Here is a 13,325-nt window from a genome sequence, read left to right as displayed (position 1 = left end):
ATATGCATTTCTTCACTACTCTGTATTTACAAATATTCCCTCCCAGTGTTACAGATTTACTCACTGAACAAGGAGGACAGAATTTCCATCTCCATGAGTGAGGGCACAAAGTCAGCATTTGGGTCGGGGATTCTAGACTGGGATGAAAGAATCTGAGTTTACCTCCCAGAATGGTTGCCTCAGCTGGATTATTGGGTTGAGCCCTCTTCTTACAGAAAGCCCATGCTCTCTCTTTTCTGTTTCACTTATTGTGTCTCCTTTATTTTTTAATCAAAATATCGTAAAGAACTTGTATCATCTCCTCTTTCACAATTTCTTATGGTTTGATTAGAATGGATGGAATCTCTTACTTCCTACCCAAATTGCAACAAATCCTGTGATTCAGTTTCAATTCTCCTAGGGATTTACTCTGTCTTTCTTTCAGGGCCATTCTATAGACACTTATTAACAGTGACTACCATGCAGCGCATGCCCTCTGTCCCCGGAAGGATCCCAGGGGAGACCTGCTAGCATACATAGCTACTGGCACGAATGTGTCCTTATCCCAAGACATATTTACGGAAAAGCAATAGTCTGAGAATGATTCCCCATCTCACCCACCACCATTGAAACATCCTGAAAATGCCTCCGTCAATACATGTTTTATATTTGGAAGGTGCGTTTTAAAAACCTTTTAAAAGATCAACTTCAGACCAGTTTTCAATTTGGAAAATATGGTCCCCGTCTCTATCAATTTTCCATAGGCAGGGCTTTCTGGTAATGAAAATGTTCATATTAGCCATGTGGGAAGAATCCTGTCTCTCTTAAGTTTGGGAAATTGCATGATTGACATTAATTTTGAACTGAAATGGAATTCAGGAGCTAAAATCATCATCCAGTGAAGCTGTAACTTTCCCGAAGTCCCATTCTAACTGACTTTGTTTTCTTCATCTGTCACTGAAGGAGCTTGAAATTCCGGATCTCCAGCGTCCTTTCTGGTTCTGAGTCTAGACTCTTGCAGACTGGATCACGGGCCTCCTGGTGCCCGTTGCCCAGCGCTGCTTCTTGCATCACTCAATGTGCCTTTGACGACCCTGAATCACAGCCAGTCCAGGGTGGAAGGCTGGGAGGATATCTCGTGTGTGTGACCTTGACCTTCTTCTCCAGGCGGGGGAGCTGTCTGTCAAGCTGGACCCCTACATCCGGACTCAGAGGAGAGGCTGGGATGGAGAATCAGCTGAGACACACATCTGGCCCCTGATCAAACTTGTGGAAGTGACTCTTCCCAAATCAGAGCTGATCCCAGAAGGGGTTGTGCTGGTGGACATTCCAGGCACAGGCGACTTCAACAGCAAGAGGGATGAGATGTGGAAGAAGGTGATTCTCTTTCCTTTGGCTTCATTCCCTCTCCCCTCAGTGCTAACACTCTTTCTAAAGCAACAAAGAATGCTCTGCTTTCAGTTTAAGGGATTCTATGAGCTCATTGGGGTTGAATTCTTCTACTTTTCTGCACTCTCAGCCTCAGAACAATGGCAGGATATGGGTGGCCAGGGACAACGGAGATGGGGGGGGGGATCAGGAGATAGACCTGGTAGCTGGAGCAAGCATATGTGACATCTGAGAAGGACCAGCCTGAGGGTGAGCAGAGGCAACAAGAACGGGGGTCGGGGGGAGGCCAAGATTTGGGTACAAAGCAGAGAAGCCAAGGAACCAGCTGCCGAACAAGTCACTGCGGGACCACGGATTCTCTGTTCTAGGGAGACTTTACATTGAGCAGATTTGTGCTAAATGAATGACTGCAGGCTGGGGAAGCTCTGTGACTGTGGTTTTCAGTAAAGATCAGGATGGCAGCTTACAGATAATCAGCCTATGCCCTGATTTTATGGACAAGGAAATGAAGGCTCAGAGACAGGAAGTAATTTACCCAAGACCACACAGCTACTGAGCGGCAGAACTTGAACCAGAGAGCAGGTTCCTGCTTCCCAGGGAGGCTCTGTCTCTCCCCCCTGAGGATGTCTCACCTCCTAAGTTCTTGCAGTCGGGGGCTGCCCAGCATCCTTCTCCGCGGTGGTCTGCTCAGGCCTGGCCAGGACAGCCCTTGTTTCTGCAGGATCTCAGCCTTTGGAGTAGCATCGCCAGCCCCCGCTAGTTCCAGGCCAGGCCCAGGGAATGACAGCGTGGGACCAGCCTCTCACAGGTTGGAGCCAGGGTTGCTGCCAGTTCAGATACAGTGGGCAGCTTATCAAAGGCCACTTAGAACAGAGGAGCCAGCAGATCTGACTCAGAACACTGGCTCTGAGGAGGTCGGGCTGAAGCAAAGCGATGGTTCCCAGCCTGCTCCGTTTGGCCTCAGCTCCCCTGCATTCTTGTGGTTTTGTGATATCCTCTCACAAGAAGTCACTAAAGACTCCCCTCTTTCCAGGGAGCACAGAACACAGTGCCCCTCCCCCATCCTTCCAGTTTTAGTTTAGGTACCTTCCCTAAACTAAAACCATTCGGAATGCAGACATCCCTCTGCTGCCGCCTAGAAGTCCTGAGACTTCAGGCACGTCACCCGACCTCTCGGAGGCCCTTTCTCATTGCGGGGGTGGCAGGGGACCACCCCCCTCGCTCCTAAGTCCAGGGGCTCTTGTCTCAGAGATGGGCTTAGTGTGTTTTCTGCGACTCTCACGTTACCAAATCCTGGCGGTCAGGAGCTTTGTGTAGGGCCTGAAACTTAACCACCGCAACCTTTATGATTGCCATTCTCTTCTCTTGTTAATAAGCATTTATGAAGCACCTGTAGTTTACCAGGGCCACGGGGAATATAAAGGAGAAAGAGGCCCCACCCTAGAGGAGGAGCTGGCCGCCTGGAAACCTACCTCCTTCCGAACCCAACTGAAGAGCCTGAAGCTTCCTTATATTGGCTATAAGTTGGGAAGAGGGAGGGAGTGATTGGTTTAATTTTCCTGCCTGAATTTGGGTCCATCCTCAAAAGAGGAGGTTAAGGACCCATAGTTGTGTGGCCTTAAGTGGGTCCTTTGCCCCTGGTGGCCTATTATGTACTTTTTCTAGAAAATAATGAAGTTTGTTTGACTCTAGAGCTGGATGCTTTCAAAAGCATGATCCATAAAACCCAGATATTCCTGGGCAGAGGGTGGGGGGCGCACAGCAAACTCTCCAGCCCCAATTCAACTAAAGCGGTTCTGGTTTTAAAAATCGAGTTTGGCAGTTGGATTCTTTCTTTCATTTGAAAAAGGCTCCACTGCTACAAATAAGTTAGGAACCTCATGCTCTAGGCCCAGGTTTATCAGCCTCAGCACTTTTGACATGTTGGGGCCAGACAATTCTTTGTTGTAGGGGTCGTCCTGGGCATTGCAGGGTGTTGAACCCCATCCGTGGCCTCTAATGACTAGTGCCTCCTCAAGTCAAAACAATTTAAAATGTCTCCAGACATTGCCAAGTGTCCTCTGGCATACAAAATCGCCACTAGTTAAGAACCGTGGATCTAAAGCAAATAATGATTTAATTGGCAACTTGCAAACGTGTCACCACTTTTACATACAAAGTGCTATTCTGAGGAATCACGAATAAACTCAGTCCTGGAGTTTGACCAGCTTTTCCCTTACACGGAGAGAAAAGACGAATGAAACAGTGCAGTAAGGGAAATGTCACAAGGCAACCCATGATTTCTTGTCACATGAAAGTTGCATATTTGATTAAGCAATATGTGTGCTGTCAGTCATTAAGTGGTCATTTCGGGTTCACTGGCCTTTGCAACTTGAATCAGACGGTTTCTGGCTCCCTGCTGCCACCTGGCGGTAGTATCGTGAATATGCAAGGGCAGTCAGACCTCAAAATGATGTCCAGGGGTGATAGCGTTGACCAGCGCTAGTCCTGGAAAAACAATAGTTTTCCATAGATGACAGCTGGGGTAAATCAAGCCAGTGATAGATCGAGGATTAGAGGTCTGATTTCTTGAGTTCTGTCAATCACTAATGCCACAAATATCTATGAAGCCTCTAGGACGGGCCAAGCACTGTGCTTGAAATGATGTGGATTCCAAACCGAAAGGTGCCGCCCCTTCCCATCAGGTCCTCACAATCTAGGGGGAAGAAGGTGCAGAGTGCCGGCGCCGTACAATAGCTCTGTCTGAGAAGTATTAGGGCAGGTGAGTCCAGGTGCTGGAGGGTGCAGAGGAGGAGTGGCCAACTCATCCTCAGGTGGCCCTTGGCAGTCTCGAGGGGCAAATGGAGTTCAAACAGAGGATGTGGCAAGTACAAAAGCCTCAAGAGAGAAATGAGCAAGTTCCGTCCGAGAAACTGTGGGATGCTCGCATAGCTGCTGCGTGGAGAGTGCGGTGGGGAGTGGTGAGAGAGACGGGGCAGACCTGGAGGATGTACCTGATTCGTTACGGAAGCCCGTCCTCTAAAACCAAGGCACCATTTATACTCTTAAACATACCATGGTTTCATCTTTCACAGACTATCGATAAATGCTCAGTAATCTGGGTGATTAGTGACATTGAGAGAGTTTCTGGAGGGAGAGCACATGAAGACCTTCTGAATGAGAGCATCAAAGCCTGCCAAAGGGGGTTCTGCAGGGACGTGGCCCTGGTGGTCACCAAGACCGACAAGCTCCACCTGCCGGAATACCTAAGGTACCGCGCTGGGCTTGCAGGGATGTGGGCTTTGCTCCCGGGTCCCCACGACCGTAGCTTTGACAGAGCTTTGACCCCTGGGGATTGTGGACCTAGGCAAGTGACTCTTGGGGAGGAAAGAGAAGTCAGGATGACTTCCTGGGACACCAAGACACTTGGGCGGATTGTCTTGGGAATATTCCAGAGTGGCTGCTTAAGGCCTCACAGGCTGTGCTCTGCACAGCTCAGGGGATGCCACTCACACATCTGAGATGCAAAGAGCGGCTCCTGGCTTTGGACCGCGTGATGGAGCTGCCCACCCCCACCGATGCTGAAAGGGCAGGCGCCCACAGTCAGCAGGCGCTCCTGTGACACTGTCTGGCCCCGTGAAGCTTTGAAGTGTCAGATTCTGTTTCCGATTTGTCTGCTCCTGAGATTTTAAACCCATTTGGAGCAAGGTTCTCAAAGTTTTAGAACTTTGGCCAAAAGTAAACGCATTCTTACGGAGATACACTCTAACCAAAAATAATGAAAGGTAAACATTTCAGAGTTCAACAGATGTTAATACATGCTGATTTTCCATGCAGATCTCTGTTTCCCCTGTAACTAGGAAGACTGTAACTTATCTTCTATACTGGGACATCCTGAAAGTGAAAGGGGGTGTTACTAACCTTTACAGAGGATCAGCAGCTATAAACTGGTCTGTCCTGGGTACACGGGACGTGTGGTCATGGAATGTGTCCTGGTTGGTGCTTCTCTGCTCTACCAAGAGTGTCTTCACTTGCCACCTCTGCCGTGTCCTCCCCTCCTCCCCCACTGAAACATGAGTCTGCTGGCTCCAGGAGTTCACTTAGCAGAGAAAACCTCGATGAAGAAGTAGCCTAAGGCTTCCCCCCAACTTCTTGCTTTCATGGTCTAGGTTGGAATTTCAGCTTCATTTTTTGCCCCTCTGTGAGTCCGTTCACCCCAACCTCTACTGCAGAATAGCATCTCAAGCTCTCCCTTTCCAGTGCCAGCTCTAAAAGTGAACATAATTCAGTCGAATTTATTAAACGTTTCTTGAACCCTGTGGTAGGGGCAGCAGGTTCCGAGAGGCACGTCGCCTAGTCCTTGAGGTTGCTATCTTAAAAGAGGGTGAAAGGTGATATGGAAAAGAAAAGCAAAGTGCTGTGGGACCCAGACAGCGAGGGCTGCATTTTGACTGGGCCAGGGGGTGACATCCCAGAAAATCCCACCCATGACAAAATATTGAGAAATAAATTTTTTTTTTTGAATAGACACTGGAGGTTAGATCAGAGAGAGAGTATTGGGACTGAAGAAAGAGCTTAGGCAGAGGATTACAGGGATGGCACTGGAATGCTGCTTTCAGGGAAAGTCAAGACCCCTGTGACAGATCATGAGTAAAGTAATTGTTACATTTTTCATTTCAGGGAAAGAAAAGTGGGAAATGTAAGTATGAACTAGTTATTTTCACTTTAAATTGTTTTTAAAGCTCTATTGAGATGTAATTGATAGACCAAAAAAAATCGCACACATTTAGTGTAAATATCTTGATGAGTTTGGGCTACTTATTTTTAAATACTACTTTTTATGATTAATGTTATATAATTCGAACACATGCACATTTGTCTGGGCCAAATGAAGATCTGCCCCCAAAATGTGCATCTTATCCCTTCATCACTCTTGATAACCCTAGACTCTTTGCTGTGTTTTTCTTTCTTTTCACAATCTAGCAAGCTATTCAAAGTCAGCGAGAGGCTGTTCTAGAAAGAAATACAGTGATAAAGCTACAGAGGAATAAAATGCTCAAGGAAAAACTAAAGGTGAGTTTACAAGTTCTTCTATTCATTTTTCTGCCTTTCAGCCGTCTCAGATTTTGAGAAACAGACGTGGGTTTGGTCTCGTGCGGTAGCAAGGGCAAAAGCTTTGGAGTAGACATTTTGGACTTCGTCCTGTTGATGAATAAGTTTGTGACCTTAGGCAAATTACGGCACCTCTCTGAGCCTCCATTTTCTCATCTGTCAAGTGGGGAGATAATAATATCTACCCCCTGTGACTGGTGGAAGGATTGAACGAGCATATGGTCTACTGAGAAACACGTGCATTTTTGAGGTGTGCTTGGCTAGAGAAATGCGTGGGGGCTGTGCGAACACAGGCCAAGGACGCCCCAGTCACCCTGGCAGGTGGGGAAGGCGGTGCTGAGGAGTTCAGGGAAAACTTCTCAGCCTCTTGAGCAGAATTTCAAAGAACCAGTAGTCTTCAGTGATGTGAAGCAGGGGAAAGGGCATTCGAGACAGAGGGAAGAGCCTGACTGAAAAAAATCTGCTCTGCTTGGTGAACTGTATGCAAGCAGTTTTGAATGAATGGCTCAGGAAAAGGCATATGCAGGCGTCTTGGGAGATCAGACCTGAGCTGTACTTTTCAAGCTTGAGTAACTGTTCTGTGGGAATTTGGGTGTTTCCTTAAAATTATTTTGATTATTCTGTCACAAAAAGAGGCACAAACATAAAACTCCTTCCTCTAATAGTCTGGGGCAGCTATAAAACTAAAACCAATTTGAAGATAAAATATAGACAAAACAACATAAGGGTTATATCACAGTCAGTATAATGTGAGAGATGGGATGGTTTGGCTGAAACTAAATCTTTTCGTTTGTTTTGGGGTTTTTTTGTGATTTCTTTTTTTTTTAAATTGAAGTATAGTTAGATTACAATGTTGTGTCAATTTCTGGTGTTCAGCATAATGTACATATACATATATATTTGTTTTCATAGGCTTTTTCATTATAGGTTTCTATGAGATATCCAATACATTTCCCTGTGCTACACAGAAGAAACTTGTATATTTATTTTATGTATAGTAGTATCTGCAAATATCAAACTCCCATGAAACTAAATCTTTAGTGCTGAGTTTAATAGTGAAAACATACAGCCTTACGTCTGGCTCTGTATTTAATTGCTTTCTCTATTTTGACTCCAATTCTATTGATGCGGAACGTATCTGTGGGACAGTGTGGAATTAAAAATTTCAACGCTTTTTGTTTCTAATTCAGAATAATCAGACGTCCGACTTAAGCCAAAGTCTTCTACCGAGCAATTCTTGAACGCTGGTTTTAATGAGGCAATAACTCAGTAAAGCTGTCCTTATTCTCTTTAATTGTTCTTGTTGGCAATAAAGAAATATGCATTTTATGAGTACCTAATTATGTTTCTGGAAGCGGAAACATAAAATACCTCAATACACAACTCACAGTTATATGTATTGCTAATAAATGTGGCCGATTGGTGTGTACGAGGTAGGGTCTCATCTGATTCTTAATTCCTTGACATTTAAGACCATCATTTGCTTCCATATTACTCTGCATTCAACAGTGTGTGATGACTCACAAATCACCCGGCAGAGAAACTTGCACTTAAAAATTTAAAAAAAATTTTTTTATTGAGGTAGAGTTGATTCACGATGTTGTATTAGTGTCAGAGGTACAACAAAGTGATTCAGTTATACATATATATATCTCTATGTGTGTGTATGTGTGTGTATGTGTGTGTGTGTATAACTAAATCACTTTGCTGTACACCTGATACTAACACAACAGAGGAGCAACAGAGTTATGTTCCTTTTTTCAAAATGGATCTTGGTATGTATATAGATATATATATTCTTTTTCAGATTCTTTTCCATTATATGTTATTACAAGATACAGTTCTCTATACAGTAGGACCTGTTGTTTATCTATTTTATATACAGTAGTGCAGATCTGTTAATCCCAAACTCTTGAAACTTGCACTTTTATAGGACCTCTGCCCAGTGTTGTGTTATGCTCTGCTAGTAAATGTTTTAAAAATCAGCTCTCTGTTAAAAAAAAAAAGGGGGGGGGGCCCAGTTGGTAGCATTTGCCGATTCCCATGGTGTAAATGCTCCCTTGCCAGTTTCAAGCTACCAGTGTGCTGCCACTGAAGGCAGAGTTGGGAGGAGCTGTGAGCGATGGACTCCTGGGAGCTGATACAGGGCTTCCTGCCTGTCACGGCCTTGGCCAGAGTTATGCTCCTTTTCCCAAAACGGATCTTGGTATGTTTCCTGCTCTGAATATTGAAATACCCCTTTGAATTATTTTCTTTACACATTTCCTTCTAGCATTGCTATTTCTAACTCCCAGGAGACTAGTTTCTCTGCAGCAGCTTCCTGGTGACCTCTGACCTGGTGAGGTGCGGACCCTGGACACGGGGAATATTGCCCGTTCCTTATGGAGCTTGTGCAGGACTGACAGCGGATGGGCTTGAGTTTGCTGAAGGCTTTGGTGAGGCCTGAGCACTCTTGCCTTTGCTGCGATTGAGTTATTCTGTTCCCTGTGTGCCTCTCTCACTTTAGAGTAAACTCCCAGCTGACTTGAAGATTCTGGAAGCCTCAGAGCTGGTGTACACAGTCAGCGCCCAGGAGTACTGGCAGCAGGGTCTCCTCGCTGAGGAGGAAACTGGTAATGTACACACACACGTATATATGTATATATATTTCAATCTCAATCACTAAAATTCTCAAGATAAAGCTTCGCTCTCTGAATTTCCTGCTCTAGAACTTTCTGGGCTGAACTTCCCGCTTGCCACAGTTTCTATACCTATAAGCAAATATATGTGTGACTTCTCTCTGCATTGTTGTGGCACCAAGACCACAATTCTTTTCTCCTCCAGATCTTACCACGAATCGTCATTTAGCGTTTGCCTTGCAAGTCCTCACTCACCAGTGACGGCTGGTGGGAGTATTTACTGAGCATCTCCAGCATGCTTTGTCTTTGGGTGGGGGAGCTGGAAGACATGGCCCCTTTCTTCAGAGAACTTGCCATTTAGATGAGGAGCTAATACTAAGCCACGTGCAAAAAGCACAGTAAAAAAAAAAATAAGCCTTTGTGTAGTGGTGCTCTGATTACAACAGAAGTTCAAAGACTGGAGTGCTTGGGGAGAGCTGGGCGAGGAGGCAGGCTCTGAGCTTGACCTTGATCTGAGCTGCGAATGGCTTAAAATGTGCATGCATTTCCCTAGATGTGGATGCATGTGAAAGGAGGTTAAGGAGCAGAAGGTGGGAAAAGTCCCCAGAAGTGGAGGAACTGCTTAAACAAGGATATAAAAGAAATAGCACGGTGCACACAGCACATAGCATAGAACAATTTCCACTTAGAGGAAAAAGAGGGGACAGGAGCACGACAGCTGTCATTCCCACCAGAGGGTCAGGACTAAGACACGTTTCTAATCTGGAATCGTGGTCATCAGAGCTCTTATCCCTTTCTACAGCCAGCGTGACCTATTTTGATATTAATGGTTATTTGATGTAGACAGAAAAATCTAGGGGGACCAGAAAACTGCTGAGACCCTAGAAAGGTGAGCCCCTTTGTTTCTACTACCCAGGTCAGTACCAATGAAAGGCGAGTGCCCAGTTTTTTAAACCAGCCTGCACGTTTCCACGTAGTTTGCTTTGTTTCCTACCACTAAATAAAATGAATCTTCATCACTGCTAATCTACTGTCCGTGGTTGCCCACCCTAGACTGGGGAAAGCAGAAACACTGACACCGCGCCCACAGGACCCCAGCTGTGGCTGATTCAGACTGCTGTCCTGATCGGCTAATTTTTCTAACTTCTATTTACTGCCAACTCTGGTCTCTTAAAATTGTTTGTGCTGCCTGTGAATTCCAGAAATCCCCAAGTTAAGAGAATATATCAGGAGAAGGCTCTTGGACAAGAAGAGGAGGATGGTGACCACATACGTCACAGAAGCCTTTGGCCTGTTGCTCCTTACAGACAGTTTCAACTGCGCGGAGAACCTGCAGGTAGGAGAGACCCCTGGGCTGTGTGTCCTCTGCCCCGGCCTGGGCAGAGCCTCCCTCTCACCATGTCAGAAGATTAACTTGCGAGAATTTTTCTTTTCCTATTCAAGGAAGACCCTAAGCTCAGAGGCTCTAAAGAGAACAAAAAGATAATTTGAGGGCTAAAGAGTTGTAACATTTCTTCTGTCTGTGGATTTCCTACTTGGCCTGGCGCTGTCAGAATCTCAAACTCAGAGCAGCATAGTTAGATCATGTGAGAGGAACGAAACTAGGAGGCCTTTTCGGCGTAGAGTTAGATATTATCTTCACAGTCTAGAATGCAGGTCTTCTGCATAACCAGTTATAAATGACTTTCTTCATAGTAGTGGACAAATTTATCTTTTGGATGGATGAATTTTTTTTTTTTTTACCCTAAGATAAGAGGGATAAACTGCTAAATTAGAGGTTTGACGGAGCTTTGGAGAAAAATGTGTTACTGGAATCAGTCACCAACTGCATTGCTTCCTTGTGAGGGACTGAATATACAAACAGACAATCATAGATAAAAACAGAACTCTGACCCACAGCCTGCAGCAATCTGCCCAGAAAACCAGCTTCTTATCTACAATGAACAGCTCCGGCAGCCAGCCAACCCTCAGTTGGACTTGCAGGAAGTCAGACTGCAATCTCTACTAACTAGCTGAGAAGCTAAACAGCAACTTCTGTAACCATCAGCCCCAAATGGCCAGACCTTGGTTAATGGCTGGCAGCTTCCCTCATCTTTATCCCTGCTTCCAGCCGAGGACCAACCAAAGAAAGACAAGTAGGCACCCTCATGGGTCACATGGGATCCCCACTTCGAGGTGGACACCCATAGCATACCCCCGCTGGTAGCCTCTGATCAGGACATCCCAGAAGCCTTCCTACCCCTCTGCCTGCTTTTGAGCACCTACCAAATGCAAGCTGACCCCCCTGCTATGTAGCAAGCTCAGAAAATGAATAGCCTTTGGGTGTTGTCATTCGGTTGGTGTTTCTTTATTTCCTCACTTGTCATCACCTATCAGATTTGCACAGCCAAACTGTCTGACTTCTTGTTATGCAGAATAGAGAAGGGGCAGAAAAAGTGGACCAGTAGGGCTGGCCCTGAGAACGTGGGACAGGGAGCCTGGGAGGGCCCTGGGAGTGGCAAGCAGAGACAGATGGTGGAGACTGACTTTGGTGTGAAAAGAAGCCATGCCAGCTGTTGATGGTCCATGCAGCATCGGTCAAATGCCCACATTTTAGAAATTCTATATAAAAGTGACAGACAGAGCAAGAATTACTATCTTTTTAATTGTATTTCTTCTTCCTTGTTTTGGTCTAGTTCTGTGAGAAAAAAAAAACATCCTGGAATCAGAAATTTTCTCATTTGACTTTTGTCCTTTGAAATACTAGCGAAGGGCTTGACATTCTAACTTCCCAAAAGAATTCTTCGGGGTGAATGTGGCCTCTCTGCCCAGCCAAAGATTGCTTTTGGAAGTGCGGATGGAAAACGAATCAGATGTGACGCTGTGTGTGGTTGGTTTCCTTTCAAAACAGCAGGACAAAGCGTTTTGCCGTTAAACTTGGAGTGTGACGTGGAGGTGCAGAACTTGGAGGGGCTCAGTCTCTCCCTGAAGCCAGACTCCGGGCGACAGAAGACATGGGGGCGGGGCTGGCTGGCACCTCTGTGATAGCCTTTTAGAGGGAGTTGCCAGGCCGCTTTCCTCCAAATTCTTTGGCCTCAGATATTGGTCTCAGTCTTAGTTCTTTGATGGAAAGTTGGAAGGCAAGAGTTTTGTCAGTTCCTTTGCATGCTAGGGGAAAAAAAGGATCGAACCTAAAAATGTACGTGATGGATCAGTTTTTAAGATTGTGACTCAAACCAAAAAATGTAGAGTTCAGATAGTTAGTGGTTTTAAATGAACAGGGATCTGGTCTTTATTTTTGAGAATCAGCGGGAAGCTGATTAGGACAATCTTAGTGTCGAAGGAGTCGGAGCCAGCCTGTCCCCCTCTTCCTGCTCTGTCATTCCCAGCTCTTCCCCCTTATCATTCTTTTGCTTCTTCAACAAAGATTTGTTGAGGGTTTCTTTTTGTGACTTCTTATTTTATTTTATTTTATATTTTGGGGATGGCGGTAATTAGGTTTGATTTATTTATATATACTGAGCTATACCTCCAACCCTTATTTCATTTTGATCACCAGTGACCTCAAAAGAATGCAGAGGGCACTCTGGGGAAAAAAAAAAAAAGCACGGCTTATAGAATTCTAATGAGTGAAAACCCTGAAGCTCCCCAGCGGTGGCCTGAAGCGGAATGGTTTCCATCAATTCTGAAACTCGTCTATCCTGAGACACATAGGCAGTGGGCGTTAGAGGCCGTTTTCAGGACCAGTCAGTCCATTCACTTACTCCACAGAAGGTGTGCTTGAGATCTAGAGATGCTAACTCACCTCTGGAAGGTGACACCTCAATTCAAGAGCTATTTTTGGCATCAAATTTGAAGCAGAATTTAAAAGCCTGCGTTACCCAGCAGTTTCTCTCTGTCTCTCACTCGCTCCACAGATGTTTGTGGACTCCACTCTCTGTGCCTTGCCCCGGAATAAAGACACATGAAAAACACAGTCTGTCTCTCCCGCAAGTTCCCAGCCCCGGGGGCAGGAGACATGTGGCATGAGAGGGACCTGGCTCAGCAGGGATGTTCAAAATGCAACGGGAGCCCCAGCTGCGCCCGGGGAGGCAGGGAAGCAGCACATAGGAAGTGACCTTTGAGCTCTGTCTGGGAGGATGAGAAGGTGGGAATAGCATGTGCAGGGGACAGAGGGATGGCACGTTTGGGAAAGGGCAGCTAGTTCAGGGGCAGCTACGTGGGAGGACATTTGGGCAAACAGAAGGCTGGAGGTGCTGGAGAAGTGGC

General features: G+C 45.8%; 1 protein-coding gene across 3 annotated transcripts in view; it reads left to right on the top strand.

The window, feature by feature from the left end:
- Positions 1-13,325, top strand: part of NUGGC (nuclear GTPase, germinal center associated) — a 42,565-nt gene that overhangs the window by 22,315 nt on the left and 6,925 nt on the right. For all 3 annotated transcript variants that reach the window (XR_004133493.2, XM_010995434.3, XM_010995427.3), the window contains exons 7-12: positions 1,147-1,356; positions 4,443-4,618; positions 6,028-6,046; positions 6,331-6,420; positions 8,966-9,071; positions 10,280-10,413. Coding sequence is in view for 2 of the 3 variants with exons in the window: in XM_010995434.3 (XP_010993736.1) it covers positions 1,147-1,356; positions 4,443-4,618; positions 6,028-6,046; positions 6,331-6,420; positions 8,966-9,071; positions 10,280-10,413 (735 nt within the window). In the remaining variant the exon portion in view is untranslated. The remainder of the gene's footprint in view (positions 1-1,146; positions 1,357-4,442; positions 4,619-6,027; positions 6,047-6,330; positions 6,421-8,965; positions 9,072-10,279; positions 10,414-13,325) is intronic.

The sequence above is a fragment of the Camelus dromedarius genome, chromosome 36 (genome assembly GCF_036321535.1).
Source record: "Camelus dromedarius isolate mCamDro1 chromosome 36, mCamDro1.pat, whole genome shotgun sequence".
NCBI lineage: Eukaryota > Metazoa > Chordata > Mammalia > Artiodactyla > Camelidae > Camelus > Camelus dromedarius.
The sequence above is the reverse complement of the archived record's forward strand: the minus strand, read 5'-3'. Positions and strand labels throughout refer to the sequence as shown.